At 48.8% G+C, this 19,516-nt stretch overlaps 1 protein-coding gene and 1 long non-coding RNA gene across 2 annotated transcripts; one reads left to right on the top strand and one right to left on the bottom strand.

Annotated features, from left to right (window-relative positions):
- Positions 1-10,945: 10,945 nt before the first annotated feature.
- Positions 10,946-17,091, bottom strand: SOX8 (SRY-box transcription factor 8). The gene is made up of 3 exons (XM_064153522.1): positions 16,343-17,091; positions 14,669-14,907; positions 10,946-13,718 (listed from the first exon to the last, which is right to left on the bottom strand). Exons 1-3 carry the CDS (start codon positions 16,783-16,785, stop codon positions 12,982-12,984), a joined length of 1,419 nt encoding a protein of 472 aa, XP_064009592.1. The 5' UTR covers positions 16,786-17,091; the 3' UTR covers positions 10,946-12,981.
- Positions 17,092-17,310: 219 nt separating this feature from the next.
- On the top strand, positions 17,311-18,529 carry LOC135180778 (uncharacterized). The gene is made up of 2 exons (XR_010304558.1): positions 17,311-17,967; positions 18,109-18,529. It is a non-coding gene; the product is annotated as an uncharacterized LOC135180778 (long non-coding RNA).
- Positions 18,530-19,516: the final 987 nt, after the last annotated feature.

The raw sequence follows: 19,516 nt of genomic DNA, 5'->3' as shown, positions 1-19,516 counted from the left end.
CACCTTCAGTGGCAGGGCAAATGATGGTGACAGAATCATCCTCAGTGGCAGAGCATGTGGTGGTGGCAGAATCACCTTCAGTGGCAGGGCAAGTGATGGTGACAGAATCATTCTCAGTGGCAGAGCATGTGGTGGTGGCAGAATCACCTTCAGGGGCAGGGCAAGTGATGGTGACAGAATCATTCTCAGTGGCAGAGCATGTGGTGGTGGCAGAATCATCCTCAGTGGCAGGGCACATGATGGTGTGACTCAACTCAGGAGACACCATCACTCCCTGGCCACTGGACCTGATCTCAGAGAACTTTTCCAGCCTGGTTAATTCTGTGATTCTGTGACCTCTTTTCACTACTAAGAGCTCTTCCATTTGCCTCCTTCCCAGCTGCAGCGTGATCAGAGGAGCACAAATGGCAGTGCCTATTTTTTTCCCCCTCCTTTCACAGTGCTGAGAAGCTGAAGTCTCAGGAGGAACATTACAATTTCCAGTGGAACCAGCTACCTTCCCACCTCTTTTTCTTGATTACTTTATGTTTGTTTGACACTCCTGCCTTTACTTTCCCGAATGAAGAGTGCCACTAACTACCTCTTAAACTATGATTACAGAAGGGCTGTATTCTACTGAGAATGGCATTTTTGTAATAACCCCATTTTCCTTCTCACTTATTCTTACCTAAAAAGTTTCAGATTGCAGCTCATCCATCTCCCTGACACCCAAATCCCCTCTCACATTTTCACATTTATATATATAGATAGATAGATAGATTGTTAACCCATTATTAGCCCATTGCACCCAGGGAAATCAAAACAACCCAACAACAGGGAAGCATGAGAAAGGTCCAAACCCTGAGCAGAGATGTGTGGGTACCTCAGTTTGGGCTGTTGTTTTGGGGAGAGTTGTTGACAATGGGTGGCTGTGGCACCTCCTTCCTCCCTACAGCCTCCCTCTGGGAAGGGTTTTGTGGGGACACCTTGGTGTCACCAGTGGGGGGGGGAGTTAACAGTTGAACTAAATGATCTTTAAAGGTCTCTTCCCACCAAAATGATTTTGTGATTCTGACTCTCTCTGGTGGGTCTTGCTCCAGTGTCTGGTGGGCAGCTCCAGCCTGCTCTGTCCTACATCGTGGGGGGGATGAAATTTACCCAGACAGGAAAATCAGGGGCAGAAGACTATGGAGGAGGAGAAAACCAAACTATTCCTGCTGTTTCCTCCAGCAGGGATGGGAGAGGTCATGTTCTGAAGGATGTGTGTGTGTGAGCTCATCCCAGCGGGGCAGCAGCGATGCATGTGGTGTTAAAAACTCCTTGGCCTGGGTTCTTGGGGCAGGGGGGGAAAGATGGGGATGGGAAATGAGATATCCCCTGGAGATCATCTAGTCCATCCCCCTGACAAAGCAGGGTCACTCACAGCAGCTTGTCCAGGATCACAATGTCCAGGTGGCTTTGGAAGCTCTCCAAAGAAGGACATTCCACCACCTCTCTGGGCAGCCTGCTCCAGAGCTCCAGCACCCACACAGCAAAGAATTTTCTCCTCTTGTTTAGACAAAACCTCTTAGGTTCCAGTTTGTGCCTACTGCCCCTTGTCCTGTAGCTGGGCACTACTGAAAATAGTCTGGCCCCATCCTCCTGCCCTTTAGATATTGAGAAACATTGATCTCAGTCCAAGCCAGTCCCTCTCAGCTGCCCCACAAGTCAGCAGGAGGATTCAGGCAGGCTGTAGGGGAAGCTGGATGAGATCCATCAGCACTTGTGGCTTTTCCTCCTCTATTCCTTGGAAATCCAGGGTTCACCACTGGCACAGCAGCCCCATGGCCAGCAGCTGCCTGGTAGCAGACAGGTGTAGGGGTGCCTACAGCTGGTGATTCAGGAGAGGAAGGAGCCTCTTAGTTATCACCCAGCAGTGAGGTCAGGTGGCACCCTGAGGGCAGGGAGGAGGCTGTCACAAACGGAGTTACCCTCTGCCAGCTTTTGAGGAAGACGAAAAACGTGTGAAGATCTGTAAGGTAGGCGATGGTGAGAGCTTTCCCTTTCCATCAGGCTGTAATGAATCACTTGCAAGGAAACAACCCAACCAAACCCTGCATTTTCATTAAAGTTTCTTTCCCCCTCACCCCCCCCCCCTTTCCTTTTCCCCCTGAAACTCAACCAGCTGTGCACAGCCCTGACAGCAAACTGCTGTTTCTGTTTGTTCTTCTCTTCAGCTAACAAAAAAAAACACCCAACCCAAACCCAAACCAAAGCTGCATTCCTCATCAAAATCACACCTACCCAACCTGCCTGGATGGGGTTTTGATTCTTCTTTTCCTTTCTGTGTGTGTGGGTTTTATTCTAACTCACAGGCAACTGCTTAACATCAACAAGAAGAAGAAGGAAACTTTGGCAGAAGCCGCCTCAAAGGATGCGTGTGCGAGAGGTTCACTCCACTTCCTAGCGACCAATAATTCCACTTGGCTGCTTTTCCTTCAGCTTCATCCTCCTGAGCCTTGGGAGTGGAAGTGGTCAGTGCCCCAGCACTCACAGGGGCTCCAGCAGCTGCAGGAGGCTTTCCTGGATGGTGGCTGTTTGGGAATGATGGGGAAAGGGTGGAGGTGGAGGTGGGGGGGATGGGGGGGGGGGGGTGGAGAGAGGGGGAAGAAGAAGTGGGAGAGGTTTATTAGTTCTTTTTCCTTTTGCTAAATGAAGCTGCTTCTCACAAGTCCAAATATTTACTGGGTGGACACACACACACACACAAAAGCTGATAAAACTCTCCATGGAGTGAGATTCTGATTCCCAATTATTTTGCTTTGGTGAAGTTAAAAAGGAGGAAAGGGGAAAGAAAGAAAGAAAGAAAGAAAGAAAGAAAGAAAGAAAGAAAGAAAGAAAGAAAGAAAGAAAGAAAGAAAGAAAGAAAGAAAGAAAGAAAGAAAGAAAGAAAGAAAGAGAAAGAAAGAAAGAAAGAAAGAAAGAAAGAAAGAAAGAAAGAAAGAAAGAAAGAAAGAAAGAAAGAAAGAAAGAAAGAAAGAAAGAAAGAAAGAAAGAAAGAAAGAAAGAAAGAAAGAAAGAAAGAAAGAAAGAAAGAAAGAAAGAAAGAAAGAAAGAAAGAAAGAAAGAAAGAAAGAAAGAAAGAAAGAAAGAAAGAAAGAAAGAAAGAGAAAGAAAGAAAGGGAGAAAAGGGGGGGAAAAAAGGGGAGGGGTGAGAAGAAAAAGAAAAACACCAAAATCAAACAACAAAAAAACCCACCCCAACTTTGTTTGTGCATTCTTATTGCAAGCACAATGCCAACAATGGCTAAATAGACAGCATAATAAATAGCACCACAATGCTTACATAAAGGCCTTTCTGGTACTGCATACAAAATATAAACTGTGCCATGCCATTATTATTCTGGAGCCCTTGCTGAAACAGTGCAGTTGAAATTCCACCCCCAATGTGCACCTAATCAGCCATTCAGAGCCCCTTAATGACTTGTCAGTTCTTTGCCCTGCCATTTTCTGTCCAATTAATTCTTTTATTGTGCACCGGATAAAGGAAGACAAAGGCCTTCCATGCAATAATGAATCATTAAAATTCAGCAGCTCCTCTCTTGTGCTCTTGGCTCCTCACCAGCAATTCAGGCTGGTTCGCATTCGTTATGTGTGTGGTGGTTAAAATTCACTCTACCTCAAACAAGACCTTGCAAAACGTTTAACCCTTTCCTGGGTGAAGACCTCCAGCGCTACGCTGGGAATTTAGACAGACACCGAAAGGGATAAGGGAAAAAAAAAAAAGGAGGAAAAGGAGGGGGAGGAGGAGGAGGAAAGGGATGAACGAGGGGAGGAGAAAGGCAGGCAGAGGTCTTTTGGGTAAATGTTTTAATATCACATCGCTGGCAGTCACAATATTGCCTGAGCGCAGAGCCGCAAACAAATACGGGGAGCAGGAGCCGATGCCAGCGCGGGTAGGAGAGCGGAGCCGCGGCGGGACGGGGCGGGGGGAGCATCGCGCCTCGCCGGGCACAGCTTCTCCATCCAGCCCGGTGGCTTCGCATTGCTTTCCCTAAACCAACAGAGCCCCAGGAGCGGGTGGTGGAGGCAGGGAAGGACACCCTCTTATTTTGGATTAGGAGTGGCTTGGTTTTCACTGCTAATTGGTTTAAGATAAAGTGAAAGAAGCCGGCTTTTAAACCTCAACAAGTGTGTCTAACTGGCTTTCCCCCCCTCCCCTCCTCCCTTTTCTTCTTCTTCTTTTTCTGCTGCATGGGTTTCACTAAATCAGGTCAAAACCAACACTCCAGTTAAGCCAGTGACACACTGTGCATGGCTGAGCTCCCCAGCCATATGGGAGCTCCTTAATAGGGGTCAGCAGCAACGCCAGCGGCTCTTTCAAGCACCAGGAGGGCAAAGCCCCACTTTGCAGTGCTACTCACCATGGTTTCCCAAGTGCCAAACCAATTCTGAGCAAGAGTCCCCAGGCTGGTGGCAACTGGTGACTCCCATGCCACCACAGTGACTCCCATGCCACCACGGTGACTCTTCTGCAGGCAAGCACCACCAAAGGTGGGAGTAGGTTTGGTTTCTGAGCCCTGTTAAAACTGACTTTTTATTTTTGCAGTGAAGAATGAGTGGTTTGATAAAGTCATAGAAACATGGAATTGTTTTGGTTGGAAAAGCCCTGTAAGACCATCGAGTCTAACCATCATCTAACTCTATCAAGTATGGGGCTAAACCATGTCCCTCAGCACCACATCTACGAGGATGATTAGGGGTCTGGAGCACTGCCTGGTGAGGAGAGGCTGAGGGACCTGGGGCTGCTTAGTCTGGAGAAGACTGAGAGGGGATTTAATAAATGTCTATAGATATCTGAGGGCTGGGGGTCAGGAGAGGGGGGACAGGCTCTGCTCACTGCTCCCTGGGATAGGACAAGGAGCACTGGATGGAAGCTGCAGCACAGGAGGTTCCAGCTCAGCACAAGGGGGAACTTCTTTCCTGTAAGGGTCACAGAGCACTGGCACAGGCTCCTCAGAGAGGTTGTGGAGTCTCCTTCTCTGGAGACTCTCAAGGCCTGTCTGGAAGCACGCCTGTGTGACCTGAGTTAGATTGTATGGTCCTGCTCTGGCATGGCAGTTGGAATCAATGATCTCCTTGGGTCCCTTCCAACCCCTAAATTCTGTGATCCTGTGATCCTATGATCTATGCTAAGGCCCCAGGTAAGTTGCTGAAAGTTTCTTTTCTTCTAATTTTCATACCTGTGCATTCTGTATAAAAGCATAGGAGAAGGCTTCCGTGGCTGCTTTAATTATCTGGTTACTAACTTGGGACTCCAAAGTTGCCTTCTCTTCCTCTCCTCATGCAGCAAGATACTGCAGGAAAATAAACTCCCTTTCCACCTAAACCACAGGAGCAGCCTCCACTCCAACCACAGCCACTGTCATCTGCAAATACTCTGTGACACAAGCCCCAGAGACCCACCAGGAGCCTCCCAAGCTGAGCAAAGAGCTGATGGCTCCCAAAACCCCACGCTGAGGGAGCAGCCCCTGGATAGTGTCACGTCACATCGCCAGGGATTGCCCTGCAACCTCTGCAGGCTGGCAGGATGGCAGGAGAACGAAGCAATTTGTAATAAGCACCATTTTTCTGTGGTTTGGGCTCCAGGGGGGATTATTTTTAGCTCCTGCTGACTCATTTGGGAAACGTTTTCCCTCCCCAAGTCTCGTCCTTTGCCATTTGGTGCCATCCTTAATTCCTGAGGAGTAAAATCAACTTAAAGTGACACCAACCCAGCTCAGCTGGGCAGTGGTGGAGGAGATGGGACTGGGGCTGGGCTGGGTCTCCCTGGCTGTCCTGTTCAGCTTTCCTCTCTTCATGAACTAACAAATAACCCAAAAACATTGCAGTGCGTGTGCAGGGTGCAGCAGTGGTGAGGCACAGGACAATGCCTCTCCTGGGAGCTGGGGTTCCTCTGTGCGTCACTCACATGGAACATTCAGGAGTTAATGTGAAATTCCTTGCTTTTACTCCAGGCTCTCAGAAAAGGAGTTTGGGTTCTGGTGAAGTCATGCTGGACAACTTGCCTTCAGATGTAAAACACCTCTAAACCAATTGCACCCAACCTCATGCTTCTCAAGGCTGAAAATAAGGCAACCCCAGAGCCATCTTAAAGCCTTCCCTGAGGGTTGGGTTCATTCCCAGGCTATGTTCACTACAGCATCTCCTCAGCTTGCCCAGCCCTGGCCCTGCAGCTGCTGTGGCCACCAAGCCTTCCTAAGGGCTTGCACATCACTGCTCTTGCTCCCCAGATGTCTCTGGCTTTGCACAGCGTTGGAGCTCTGCCCTGGTCACATTATGGTCACAGCACCTGCTGCTCATCTGATTATGGCTTCTGCTGCCCTCCTGGTGCTCCAGCACCACATATTCCTGTCTCTAGCAAGTTTTAGTTTATATTGAATATGTTTGCCTTCCAGATCACAAAAATACCCCAACTAACCAGGGGCTGTCAGCACCTGGCCTTGGCAATGGGAGGATTAAATGTGGTAGAAGGATGAGGTAGCTGCACATCTCATCAAGGCTGGGGATGCTGGGTGGGGGCAGCCCCATAGCTGCTGCTTCCAGGAGTAGTGTGTGAGTATGGACAAATCCCTGGAGATCCCACAGGGAGAAGTTCTGTATGGGAAGGGTCCAGGGAGCTCAGCCAAGATGGGTTGTTCCATAGATCAACTCTCACAGTCTCATGTCTTCATGGAGTCACAGAATGCTTTGGGTTGGAAGGCACTCTCAAAGGTCATCTTGTCCAACCCCCCTGCAGTCAGCAGGGTCATCTTTAACTAGATCAGGTTGCTCAGGACCCCATCAAGTTTCACCTTGAATGCCTCTAGGCATGGGACCTCCACCACATCTCCAGGCAACCTGTTCCAGTATTCTACCACTCTCATCACAAAGAACTTCCTCTTTATGTCCAACCCTGCTCCAGTTTAAAACCATTGTCTTGCCTTGAGATGGGTCTGGAGAGCCTAGCTGGAAAATCTAAACATCCCAAGGAGGCCAACCCATGGAAAAGGAGCTGGGATATAGCCACGTGGAAGTGCATTAGAGCTGAACACCACCCTCACAAAAGGGTCACTTCAGACATTTCTGTGCCATAAACATAACACCCAGGCATAAAATGAAAGAGAGAAAGAAAGAGGAAGAGAAAGAGAGAAAGAGAGAGGAAGAAAGGGAGGAAGGGAGGAAGGGAGGAAGGGAGGGAGGGAGGGAGGGAGGGAGGGAGGGAGGGAGGAAGGGAGGAAGGGAGGAAGGGAGGAAGGGAGGAAGGGAGGAAGGGAGGAAGGGAGGAAGGGAGGAAGGGAGGAAGGGAGGAAGGGAGGAAGGGAGGAAGGGAGGAAGGGAGGAAGGGAGGAAGGGAGGAAGGGAGGAAGGAAGGAAGGAAGGAAGGAAGAAAGAAAGAAAGAAAGAAAGAAAGAAAGAAAGAAAGAAAGAAAGAAAGAAAGAAAGAAAGAAAGAAAGAAAGAGAGGGAGAGAGAGGAAGAGAGAGAGGAAGAAAGAGTGAGAAAAAGGGAGAGGAAGAGAGAGAAGGAGAGAAAGAGAAAGAGAGAGAAAAAGAGAGAGAGAGAGGGAGAGAAAGAGAAAAATAGAGATAAAGAAAGAGAGAGAGGGGGAAAGAGAGAGAGAGAGAAAAAGAGAGAGGAAGAGAAAGAGAAAAAGAGAGAGAGAGAGAGAGAAAAAGAGAGAGGAAGAAAGAGAGAGAGAGAGAGAGGAAGAGAAAGAGAGAAAAAGAGAGAGGGAGAAAGAGAGAAAAAGAGAGAGGAAGAAAGAGAGAGAAAGAGAGAGCAAGAGAAAGAGAGAAAAAGAGAGAGGAATAGAGAGAAAAAAGAGAGAGGAAGAGAGAGAAAGAGAGAGAAAGAGAGAGGAAGAAAGAGAGAGCGAAAGAGAAAGAGAGAGGGAGAAAGAGAGAGAGAGAGAAAGAGAGAGAGAGAAAGAGAGAAAAAGAGAGAGGAAGAAAGAGAAAGAGGAAGAGAAAGAAAGAGAGAGAGAGGAAGAAAGAGAGGGAGAGAGAGAGAGAGAGAAGAAAGAAAGAGAAAGACCAAAAAAAGTGTACCAAAAGTCGATATCACTCCAGGAAAAATAATAAGAAGGAGGCTGGGAAGGGACTTTCTCCAGCATGCAGCAGGAATGTGGATATGGTCTATAAAATGAATTTCCCCTTTCTGAGTGAAGAGAACCTTCTGCGCCGTTCTGATAAACAGCAGCAGCAGCATCCATTATCCTCCGCAGCACAACTTACAAAGGAGGAACTTTTATCGCTTGTGCATCCCTGCAATTATCTTGAGAAGCCTTTTTTGTTGACAGCCAGGGGTCAAAAGCCGGTCTTGGTTTCACCTGATCTCATTGACTTCTGCAGAGGCATTCCAGATTCACGCCAACACAAGAGCCATCAGAGCCGGGCTCGGGACACACAATGCTGCCATTCATGGCAGGAAGATGCTGGGCTCATGGAAAATCACTTCCCTTTGCTGTGGACAGCGTCTGCACAGAACATGGAAGGCAAGGACAATGCAGGAAAATGCAGTTTGACAAACAGCATGAATTTTAACTCAGAATGCTCTTCTCTGAATAAAAACTGTGGCCCTTGCTGGATGTTTTTGTGCTTTGGAAACTAAATGGGTGATTTGTATGTTTGACTGTGAATCTAAGCGCTTCTGGTGGCCTTGGAAATTCCCAGCTCACCCTAAAGCCTGGGATTTTATTCAGGCTGGTGAATTTTACCTGCCTGTCACCAGCCTGAGCAGCCATTTGGTAACATCTTTGAATTTTACTCAACGATGAATGTGCAGTGAGTAGCCCAGACTCGGGGAGATGCCAAAAGAAGTTGAATGCCACCACTCAGCAGTAGCTGCTCCAAGGGCAGCTGCCTCCAGGAGCTGCTGAAGGGTCTTCAGGGCTCACGTTACCACTTTTACCCACCAAAGGGTCTAGATCTGTAGCATTGTACTTCTCCAGACATCAGTCAAAGCAAGGCTGATTTTGCAAAGCTTGTAGAAAGCAAAACCAAGTGGAAATAAAGCCAAAACAAGCATGGCCAAAAGCAAGTGGATTTAAAATCTGCCTAATTTAGATGTGCTTTTCCTTGGTGCAGCAGCTAGGTTGGGCCAGGAGCCCCAGGGCTCCCATGGAAGCAGAGTACACCTCCAAACAAACAGCCCCTGGACATGCCAAGACTGTTGCACCCACAGGATGTCACTCTGTGCTAGGAAGCCATGGCTGGTGAAAGACCCTGGCAGAATGAAGATGACCTCGGTAACGTTCCCTAAGCCTGTGCCGGGGACCCAACCTGACGGGTGCACAGCTCCCCATCACTGCCTCCCATGAACCAGAAATGCTTTAGTGCAGTTCCTGCTTCCAGCTTTTTATTATTACTCACAAGATTATCAAATTTTAACTCTATTTTAAAGATGAATCCAGCTGTTGGTGAAGTCACTGTGAGTTCTGTTTCTTCTTGATGTTTAACAGCGAACACTGCAATTCCCATCCCACTCTTTTCTTCCCCCTGCTGAAGTGTGAGGCTCTGGAGCAGCTCTATCTCAAAGTGCAGAACAAGCAAAGCCAAAACACATTTACTTTTTGAGTGTGAGGTAGGCTTAAGACTTGAAAACTCAGATTGTAACTGGAAGGCAGGAGAAAAGAAAGCCTCCTCTGAAAGCGATTCTGCAGCTTTGGCGTAGAGCGCAATAAAGTCATTTTGCCAGCAGTTCTGTAAATGAGTGTGGAGAAAATGGTGTCCAGTTACAGACACTCTGGCAAGATAGCTCTTGGCAGATCCTGCAAGCAGCAAATTTGCATTGGGACTCTGTTGTTCAGACTCTGTTAATGTTCCTGAAGCTTCATTAATTGTCATCACATTTATTTTCCCCAGGCTAAAGCATTTGTCGCAGCGCTGCAAGTCCCCAGCTCGTTTCTCAGGCAGGAGCAGCCAAGCTTCCCTCATCCCTCAGTTAAGAGCCCAGTCTTGAAAGCCTTGCACCAGTGAAAGCAAACTGCAACTTCATTTATATAAGCAAAAAGTCACAAATGTGACTGCTTTAATGGCTGCATTGAAGAGAAACAAACACACCAACCGCTGCATGGAATGTATAATTTTGTTGCCATCCTCACTCAGAGGTATTCACAAGAGCTCCCAAACAGCACTTGGTAGGGTACCACTCCTATGTGCTAGACAGAATAAAATCAACTTGGGCTGAAACTATCCAGCCTGACCTTGTAAACCCTCACCCATGTGAGCAGTCTGAATGAAATCCCGTGAAATCCCTGGGATTACAGGCCTGGAAATACACTGAGAGGAAAAAAAAAATAGAATTAAAAGTTATAGAACTGTTTTGGTTGGAAAAGCCTTTTAAGATCATTGAGTCCAACCATTATCTAACTCGTTCAAGTCTGGTGCTAAATCATGCCCCTCAGCATCACCTCTGTGAAATTCCTCCAGGAATGGTGATTCAACCACCTCCCTGGGGAGCCTATTCCAGTGCTGGAGAACCCTTTCAGCGAAGCAGTTTCTTCTAACACCCAACCTAAACCTCCCTTGGTACAATTTGAGGCTGTTTCCTCTCATTCTATCACTTGTTCTTTGGGAGAAGAGACCAACCCTTACTTGGCTTCAGCCTCCTTTCAGGGAGTTGCAGAGAGCAATGAGATCTCCTCTCAGCCACTTGTTCCTCCAGACTAAACACCTCCACTCCCCATAGCTGCTCCTCACAAGACCTCTTCTCCAGAATTAAAGAGAAATGAATTATCTCCTAAGATGACAACAACAAAGCACAGGAAAAGGGAGCAAGGTGAGGAAAAAAAAAAGCCCTCAACCCCCAAACCAAGAGGCCATCAGGAAAACAGCAAACACAGGAATAATAAAATACCCTGGCCAAATAACCTGCTCCCAACATTTCCTTTTCCAGCTCAGAGAGAGGTTGAAGCAGTAAGAAAAAAATAAGCCCAGAAGACGTGGTTGATAAAAAGCGATTTTTTTTAATCTTATCAAATGGATCTGTACAAAAGTTAGCATTGCTTAGTCAGAAGCGAGTGAACAGATCAGTAACAGCCAAAAGCCTCTCAAACTTTACACAGAAAAATAGATTGCATAAAAAAAAACCCAACAGTTTTCTGTCACTTTTTTTTTGTTGTTGTTTTCTCCGCCGCTCCCCCACCCCGCCTCAACCCTCCCACCCCCAAAAAGGAAATCTGCCAAAAATAGTTGTTTCAAGACAGTAAAACAACCCCAAAAAAAGGCAAAACAACAACAAAAAAAAAGAGAGAGTGAAGGAAGGAAAATGTAGAAAAGGTAAAAACCTCTGAAATGTGGGTTTAGATTTACAAAGTTGTCTGTTTTGTTTTTAAAGGCACAAGTTACCATAAAATAGGTGGTTATTATATGCTCAGCATACAATGGAAGAAGTAGAAATATACCAACAAAATATTAGTCTAAAACTAAGTACCTAAACTTGTTTGTTTTGTTTTTTTTTACACACTTTTTTTTTATATATATATATCCTTAGTGGAGAAGATTTTAGTTTCACAGCTTGATGGATGATATCTGGTCCCTAGAGAAGCCAAAAGGTAAAAAGCAGACGTCGAATAATTTCTCATTCAAACCCCATCGTCCCGCAAAGCAGTCCTGGTGTTGGAGGTGTACAAAGACCCTGCGATGCCTTCAAGCCAATTGTGAACAGCCAGGAAAAAAGAAACTCCTGCTCCTTCCTGCAACTGTTTTGTTTTTAAGCCTCTCCGTTGAGCTAGCAAACTTTTCCACCCCTTTCCCCAACTCATTTTCCATTCCCCGTTGGTGACCAGGTCTGCGATGGGCAGATTCATTCAGTCCCACTCTCAAGCGACTGCTGCAGCGGTTCCAAATGAAGAAGAGACTAACAAAACCCTCCCCCCCAAAACCAACCTCCCCACCCCCCCCCCCAAAAGAAAATATTAATCTATCAGCTCATAACACCATTTTACTGTATCAGCTCCACTATTTTTTAGGCTCCCTCCCAAACCCCCAGCTTTAAAAATATTTTTAAATTCTACCTTAATTTTTTGTTTGATTTTTTTTTGTCCTTTTTTTTCCCCCCTCCCCATTTTGCACAAAATGATTTCATTAATTAAAAGACAAAAATAATACAGAACATAAATATTTAACAGATTGGGGTTTGTTTTTCTTCTTTAAAAAAAAAAAAAATAAACCAAACCCAACAAACCCAAAACAACCAAAAGACATTTTAAGCTTCCAAAAAAAAAAAGCCAAAACCAAACCAAACTGAAACACCCAGAAGGAACAAAATGTTAATTACAACCAAACCTTGTTTAGAAGTACTCCTGACTAGGAAAAAAGTGAAGAAAAAAAAAAAAAGATGAAAACAAATCCACAACAAAACAACAAATACTTCAGACACTGAATCGGTTGGTCCCACCAGACTCTTTTTGTTCCCACAAACATTACACGGAGTCAGCCGAGGATTTTTTTGGGGGTTGCCTCCGTGTTGGTCCCGGTGAGTTCTTGCCCTTAAGGTTGGTCCAGTTCCTCACATTGCAATAGACCCTCAAAGTCTCAAAACAGCCTTTTTTTTTTTTGTTTCTTTCTTTCTTCCCCCACCCTCCCCTTCCCTGCTCTACTTTTGCACTTGTCAACTTGCACGAGGAGTAAGTTCAGTCCTCACAGAGGAGTCAAATATCTTTGTCCTTCATTTACTCAAAAGGAATTGCTGGTCCCTTTTCTTTTCCCCCTCCTTTATTTTTTTCCTCCCCGCTCTTAATTACCTTTTAATGTTGATTTTTATTTTTTTTTTTCCTTTTTAAAGTTGTATTCATTAAAGAAAAATAAAGCTCTGTCCTTTTGGAGAGTTTTGAAGCAAGGGGACATCCAGTCACAATGAGCAGAGTTCCCAGTGGCTCAGGAGGCACTTCGGAAACTATCGCGGCACTCCACACTCCTTCTCTTCATTCCTTCATTAGTGCATATGCTGGGGAAGCCCTCGGGAGAGCTCCACACGTCCTTTAAGGCCTCGTCAGGGTCGTATAGACTGGCTGGTCCCAGTTAGCAGTGGGGCTGTGGGCCGGTGGGATGGACAAGCCATTGAGGATGGGCGTCGCGTAGGGTCGGCGGGAGGAGTGGAAATAGGGGTACTGGTAAATGCTGGAGGGGTAGCCAGGGTAGGGGTTGTAGTAGTTGGAGCTCTGGAGGTCCGTGTAGTCACACTGGGAGCTGGAGAAGGAGGTGGCAGCCGTAGCGGTGGAGGCAGTGGTGGCACAGGCCTGGGCGCTGTAGGAGCTGTAGTCGGAGTGCGCGGGGGAGCCGTGGGACTGGTCGCTGTAGTGGCTGGGGCTCAGCTGCTCCGTTTTGATGTGTGGCCTTTGCTGGCCAGAGTCGGCAGGCGATGGCGATGCAGAGGTTGGGCTTTTGTGAGTCCAGACCTGGTTGGTTCCACCAGCGCCCGCGGCAGAGTGGGAGTAGGACGTGCCGTAGGAGCCAGTGGCGGCGTTGGGGCCGTGGTCAGCCGGCAAGGCAGCGTGGCCGTTGAGCGGTAGGTACTGGTCAAACTCGTGCACGTCGAAGGTCTCCATGTTGTTGATGACCTCGCTGCTCAGCTCTGAGATGTCCACGTTGCTGAAGTCAATGTTCTGGCGACCGCTTTCCACGAGGCGGCGGCCCTCGTGCTTCAGCTCCTGCTTGCTGCCATGGTGCAGGTCAGTTTTGGGGGTGGTGGGTGGGGTGGGTGGCCCATGGGTCTGGCCTGGGGAGGGAAATACAAGAAGACTTTAACAAGTGTCCACAAAACATCCACATCCATCAGGGACAATTAAAAAAGGCATATTTCACCCCCTCCTAATCGATACAGAAGAAGAGGGATTTAGATCTACAACCCCCATTGTAGGAGCATTTAAATCCACGACCCCCATTGTAGGAGCTGGCTGATGTGCCCCTGCAACCACACCAAGGACCACGTCCTCAGGTGGAGTAAACCACCTGCATGGTTGATGCTTCACAGTGGGGAGGAGATGAGGAGCATGCCGATCCATCAGGATCACTCTGGGGCATGGCAGGACACCCTTAGCAGCACAAACTCCCCCTTGCCTGGGAAGCAGAACCATGGGGTGAGTTTGGAGAGACCATCTCAGCGTCTCCTCATAGGCAGCCTGAAGCCATCACTGCTCTCCTGGAGGCAGTGAAGCCATCGCGGCAGTGCAAGCTGGAGCCGGGATCCCCAGCCAGGCTGGGAGAGAGCGCAGACACGTCTGAGGCTGCAGGACGTTCGCAATCCTCCTGGAATCTGTCAACACACGCCCCGTGCCAATTCACAGCGTCGCTGAGAAGCGGGGAGCTTTGGGGGGAAGCTGCATCTCCAGGACCTGCTTCCCCAGCAAGGGGATTATTAACCTTTATTAGCTGGCAATTAATTCTCCCTGCTCCTGAGCCAGCTGGGGAGCAGGGATCCCAGCATTTGAGGAGTTTCCCATCACACAGTTTGCTCTATAAATATTTAGTAAAGAAAATTTGTGGCCACGTTCACAACTCGGTGCAAAACCACAGCTCTTGGGGGCAATGACTCCTGCTTTTAGGTGGCCTCAGTCCCACTAATACTCATCTAGAGGGGCAGATGAACCCATGCCCACCAGCGGGTTCACGTCCTGAAGGAGCATATGTGGAATTTGCAGGGTTTTTTTGCCCATGCTGGTCCTTTACCTGTGTGATCTCCATGATGGTGGGAATCAGCCATGCCTCCCAGCCCACTGTCTGCTTTGTAGATCTGCGTGCCGGCGTGGTGGCTGAGCTCAGCCCCCGAGTCGGAGTCGCTCTGCCCGGCTTTCACGCTTTTCCTCCTCCGGGGCTGGTATTTATAATCCGGGTGATCCTTTTTGTGCTGGACCCTGAGCCTTTCAGCTTCTTCCACAAAGGGACGTTTCTCATTTTCACTTAACAAGCTGGATTTTGTTAATTTAAAAGAAGAGAGGGGAAGAGAAAAAAAAAAAATCATCCCAAGTTAACATCTTTTCCTTGAAAGTTTTCACCTTACTTTCAGGCTCATTTCCCACACACCGATTTGAGCAACCAGAACAGTAATTAAGAGTATTTTCTAATCAAAGCAATTCGATGAAAACAAATTTGGCAAAACAGAGCTAAACTATACTGCAAAGGTGTATTTTTTTTTCCTAGAGGTGCAGAAGACACTGACCACTATGGACAATGACAAGAAGGCAAAACAAACTTCTTCTGCCCCATTTTAAATGCCTCTGCCAGATATTATTCTGATGTTTGTCCTAAAAATGCCATCCCTTTAACGAGACAAACAACATTGACCATTCCCAGCTTTGCCCTGTTCCTACAAAGAAAGCAATATTGACAGCATTAATTCCTTCAAAACTTTCCCCTGCCCTAGATCTCGCATTGGAAAGTCTTGGATAGTCTCAAAACAGCAGCGAGAGCATCACTGGCCCAAAGAGGCAGGAGACGACACACGTTCGGTGGAGCCAGACACGACTGAATATAACACGCGGTTAAAAATGGCTTGTAGAAGAGCGCTGGAGAGCTGAGAACACTCAAGAGGCCACCCAGCAAAAAAAACCGAAAAGGGTTTGAATCAGTAGGCAGCTCTGAGCCCACAGATAAGAAGAGAACTTAGAAAGTTGATTAAAGTAGCTGCTAAAAGGCAGTTTCTTTGGGTTTAGGGCCGTTAAGCCACGAGGCAGCAGAGAGAGGAGAAGTTGCAAAAAGCTTTTGTGAAAGAAGCAATTAAACAAAAATCTGAGCCTCCTGGGGACGGGATGCGGAAAACGAGAGGAAAGGGCCTAGGCTGCACATCTCGGGGACAGAGCAGGGAAAACCCACGCGTGGAGAAGGACCCTGCACACAGGGAAGTTTCTCGGGGCAAGGACCGGGGCATGCTTCATAGCCTGCGAAACCCAGGGGCTATTTCTGCACGTCAGCTTCAAACGCTGCAAGGTTCCCCCGCGGCCAAAAAACTAAGTCAGGATTGAAAAAAACAAGCCATAAGCGGTGGGAGGCAGGAGCCAGCCGCGCACCCTGAGGTAAAGCCTTCCCGGCCAGCCCGCGGGCGTCCCGCCGGTCCAGTCCCGCTAAGCGACTGGAGGCAGGGGTGAGGGTGTCTGTGTGCAGCTCAGTCCGGCGCGGAGACCCTGCAGAAGGGGACATGCGGAAAGCCACGTCCCGCGAAGGAGGAGGTGCGCGGGGCTGTACCCTTCAAGGGATGCGATGCGCGGCCGGGACCGGTGCCCTACGCAGCCGTGTCCGCGGAGGACGATGCGCTGCTGGCAGCCGTGCACTAGTCCGCTGAGAGGGAAGTGCGCGGCCGCGGTAACCCCGCAGAAGAGACGCGCAGATGCGCAGCACAGAACTCACCGCCAGAGCTTGCCCAGGGTCTTGCTGAGCTCGGCGTTGTGCAGATGCGGATACTGGTCGGCCAGTTTCCTGCGGGCGGCCTGCGCCCAGACCATGAAGGCATTCATGGGCCGTTTGACGTGCGGCTTGGCCTTGAGCGATCCGTTGCCTCGGACAGGCATAGGCACCAGGCTCCAGTCGTAGCCCTTCAGCACCTGCGAGACGGCGTCGCGGATGCAGGCGGGAAAGCGCTCGTCAACCTCGGCCGCATCCACCTTAGAGCCCAACGGAGCGGCCCCGGGAGGACGCGGAGCGGCTGCTGGGGCGCAGCCCAGACCCTCGGAACCGGCGGGGGAAAGCGGCGAGTCGGAATCCGAGTCCACGTGGGACATGGAACTGGTGGTGCCGGTGGGGCTGCACGGAGCCTCCAGCGCTTTGTCGTGCTCCTCGGTCATGTTGAGCATTGGGGTGGCCGTGAAGGGGTGAGGGTTAAAAAAGGAGGCGAAGGGGCTAAGCCCCCCCAAAAGGGGCGAAGATGTGCCCGGAGTGAAGTAGCGGGGGGCTGCGCACTCCTCCGCGGGTGCTCGAAAAGCAAAGAAAAAAAAATATTTTAAAAGAAAAAAAAAACTTTAGAAAAATAAAAATCAAAAGCCGTCAAAAAGGGAAAAACAACTTTAAAAATCAGCCGAAAAGCAGCAAACAACCAGAACCAGGCGCAGTCCTGCCGCCGTCCCGCTCCGCGCCCGCGCTGCAGGTCCGGTGCGAAACGCGGCCCCTGGCAACAAGTGATTTTAATGGGCGAGCAAGAGGCCCCGCCTCCCTCCCAGCTGCCCATTGGTGGAAGTTGATGTCTTATTTGCATAATGGGCGGAGAATCGCCCCCACCCGCCCATCGCGCTCCCTCCACTCCACTGACTGGAGCCGCCGCTGGTGCTGCTACCGCTGCTGAGGGGTCCTGCTGCCCCGGGCCGTCTTTTGGGGTGTGTGGAGTTTCCCCCTCCCTGCTGCAGATTATCCAGAAGGCCTCCCTCCCACCAGCAGTGTTTTATAGCCCCAGTGTGTTTTATATTCCCGGTGCGCGGAGGGTCCCTCCTAGGCTTGCCCGGTGGTACCGGAGAACGGGTACGGCTCGGCGGCGGGATGCTTAGCCTCTTCCCTAGCCCTATTCTAAGCCTTGTGGAATGAGGCAGGCGCGGTGAAGAATTGCGAGGTGCCACCGGGATAAGGCAACAGCAGACGACACCTCCCCGGGGCTCCGGTACAGCGAGAGCGGTTCGTACTCTGGGTACGGCCGATCACTTTTAAAGCTCATTTTCCGTGCGGGTTTTTAGGCAGAAGGCACCGGTGCGCCCCGGTTGTAAAAGAAGTTTGAACTGCCCGTTTAATCCCTTCAGCCCTCCGGTTGCCGAGCCCCGATGTTCCCGGTGCCGCCGTGCGCTACCCGCTCTCTCTAATGGCTAAAAAACGGAGGAAAAGCAGCAAATTGATGGGAAGAACCAAAACGATCTCCAGCCCCCTCACCCCGTCTCTCCCCGCAGCCTTCCCGCCTCTGGGCTCAGTCCCGGACACTCGGGAAGGCAGAGCCGGCGAGTCTCGCCCGGCGCCGGCGTCTTTGCAGCGTCCGGAGGAGGATGCGGCACCTCGGGGTGAGCTTTCGGGTCCGGGCTTCTCGGGGGGCTGGGGGAGGGAGTGTTACCCGCAAAATTTCGGCCCCTTCAGAAGAAACATTCCCTGTTTAAACGCTCTCTCTGCTTGCTGCCGCTCTCAAGCTCTCTCTGGTTTCGCAGCGTCTCTTTGGAGCATTTGATTTTAATTACCGGCGGAATCCAGCCTTCTAATTGCGACTAGAAAGAAAAAAGCAACTCCCCAAAGTTTTTTAGCCGCTGCTTCCCCGCAACTCAAGAAAGAAGAAGAAGAGAAAAAAAAAGAGGGTCAAGTACAAGACTCTTAAGGAAAGAAAAATTAAATAGAAATTGTAGGAGTACTTCAAGTATTTCAGCATGTAAAAAGTAGCAGGAATGGAAAGGGGGTGGGTGGGGATGAGAGCAGTTATTTAATTACTTCGATGAATAATCACCTTGAAATAAAGTATTTGCTTTGAATTTAAATTTAATTCGAATTTAAGCACTGTTTAAGTATGCCTCCATGTCCCAACACCTTCAAAGTGAAAATGAGAATATTCCATTAAAGTGCAGAGCGAGGACTGGATTGGATTTGAGTTTTCAATTCTCTCGTTTCCTTCTTAGTAGCTTCTCAAGATTTCAGCTTGCAGGGTCACAAAGTGAGTTACCGTTGGACAAAGTTCTTGGAAATAAGATTTTATGAAGTGTCTGTTAGGGGAAAAAAAAATCGCCTTGAAAGCTCATGGGTTTATCTGTTGATCTTATGAGGAATTGCTGCATTTTTCTTCCAGGGCACTATCCAAAGCTTAAAGAAGTTGTGGAAGAGTTTCTATTGCTCTGGTGGCTTTGCAGTGCTGCGGACACTTGACAAAACGTTGGGTTGGTTTATTTTTCCTTATGTGAGGTAAAAAAACCAGACGTATAATAAATGTACATTTCTGCCTTTTGGTCCTCACAGATCTTTAAGCTACTTGCTGAAACTCTGTGAGTAAGGGAAATTGTGATTTATTTGATTTAGAGGTGGCAATGATCAGTATTTTCAGTCTCTCTTTTCAAAGCCTGTCATGCCGAGCAGCTTCTTTGAGCCTCGCTGCGTGGCCGAGGCTGGGAAGGGATTTGTGGGATACTCACAGCTTTGGGGCGAGCCCATGAAGGTAGGAATGGAAACAAGCCCGAATTTTCTGATCCCTGTCTACAACTACAAGTCAAATTCCTGCCCAAGTTGCCCCGCAGAACAGCAGGATTCACAGACATTGGGTTTCTTCTCCCCTACAGACGGCTTCCCGGCTCTGCCCTAGGCAGCTAACTGCACTTCCCAGCCCACTGCTTCAATTCCTCCTTCTTCAATGCAGGTAAAAGGAGGAAGAGGACAAATTTCAGACTGCTTCCTCTTACTCCAGACATGGTGACAGGGAAGAAGTAGCGCTGGAAGGTAGCGTAGTGCTTCATGTCTGGTTGTTTGATGTCCCTGAGCTGGGGAGCAACGGTGCCTCACAAACTCACCTGAGCTGGGCAAGTCTGCAAGAGGCTGAGATGACACAATGAGAGGAGGGAGGGAGCTCGAGCACCTGGG

Source organism: Pogoniulus pusillus, chromosome 13 (genome assembly GCF_015220805.1).
Source record: "Pogoniulus pusillus isolate bPogPus1 chromosome 13, bPogPus1.pri, whole genome shotgun sequence".
Lineage (NCBI taxonomy): Eukaryota > Metazoa > Chordata > Aves > Piciformes > Lybiidae > Pogoniulus > Pogoniulus pusillus.
This window is presented reverse-complemented; position numbering and strand designations above follow the sequence as displayed.

What these genes read in the sequence shown, in the direction of transcription:
- SOX8 (XM_064153522.1), bottom strand. Translation starts at nt 16,785, where the DNA reads ATGCTCAACATGACCGAGGAGCACGACAAAGCGCTGGAGGCTCCGTGC. An exon ending in ACCCTGGGCAAGCTCTGGCG is followed by an intron (nt 14,908 to 16,342) that starts GTGAGTTCTGTG and finishes AACAAAATCCAG; the next exon opens with CTTGTTAAGTGAAAATGAGA. An exon ending in CCATCATGGAGATCACACAG is followed by an intron (nt 13,719 to 14,668) that starts GTAAAGGACCAG and finishes TTCCCTCCCCAG; the next exon opens with GCCAGACCCATGGGCCACCC.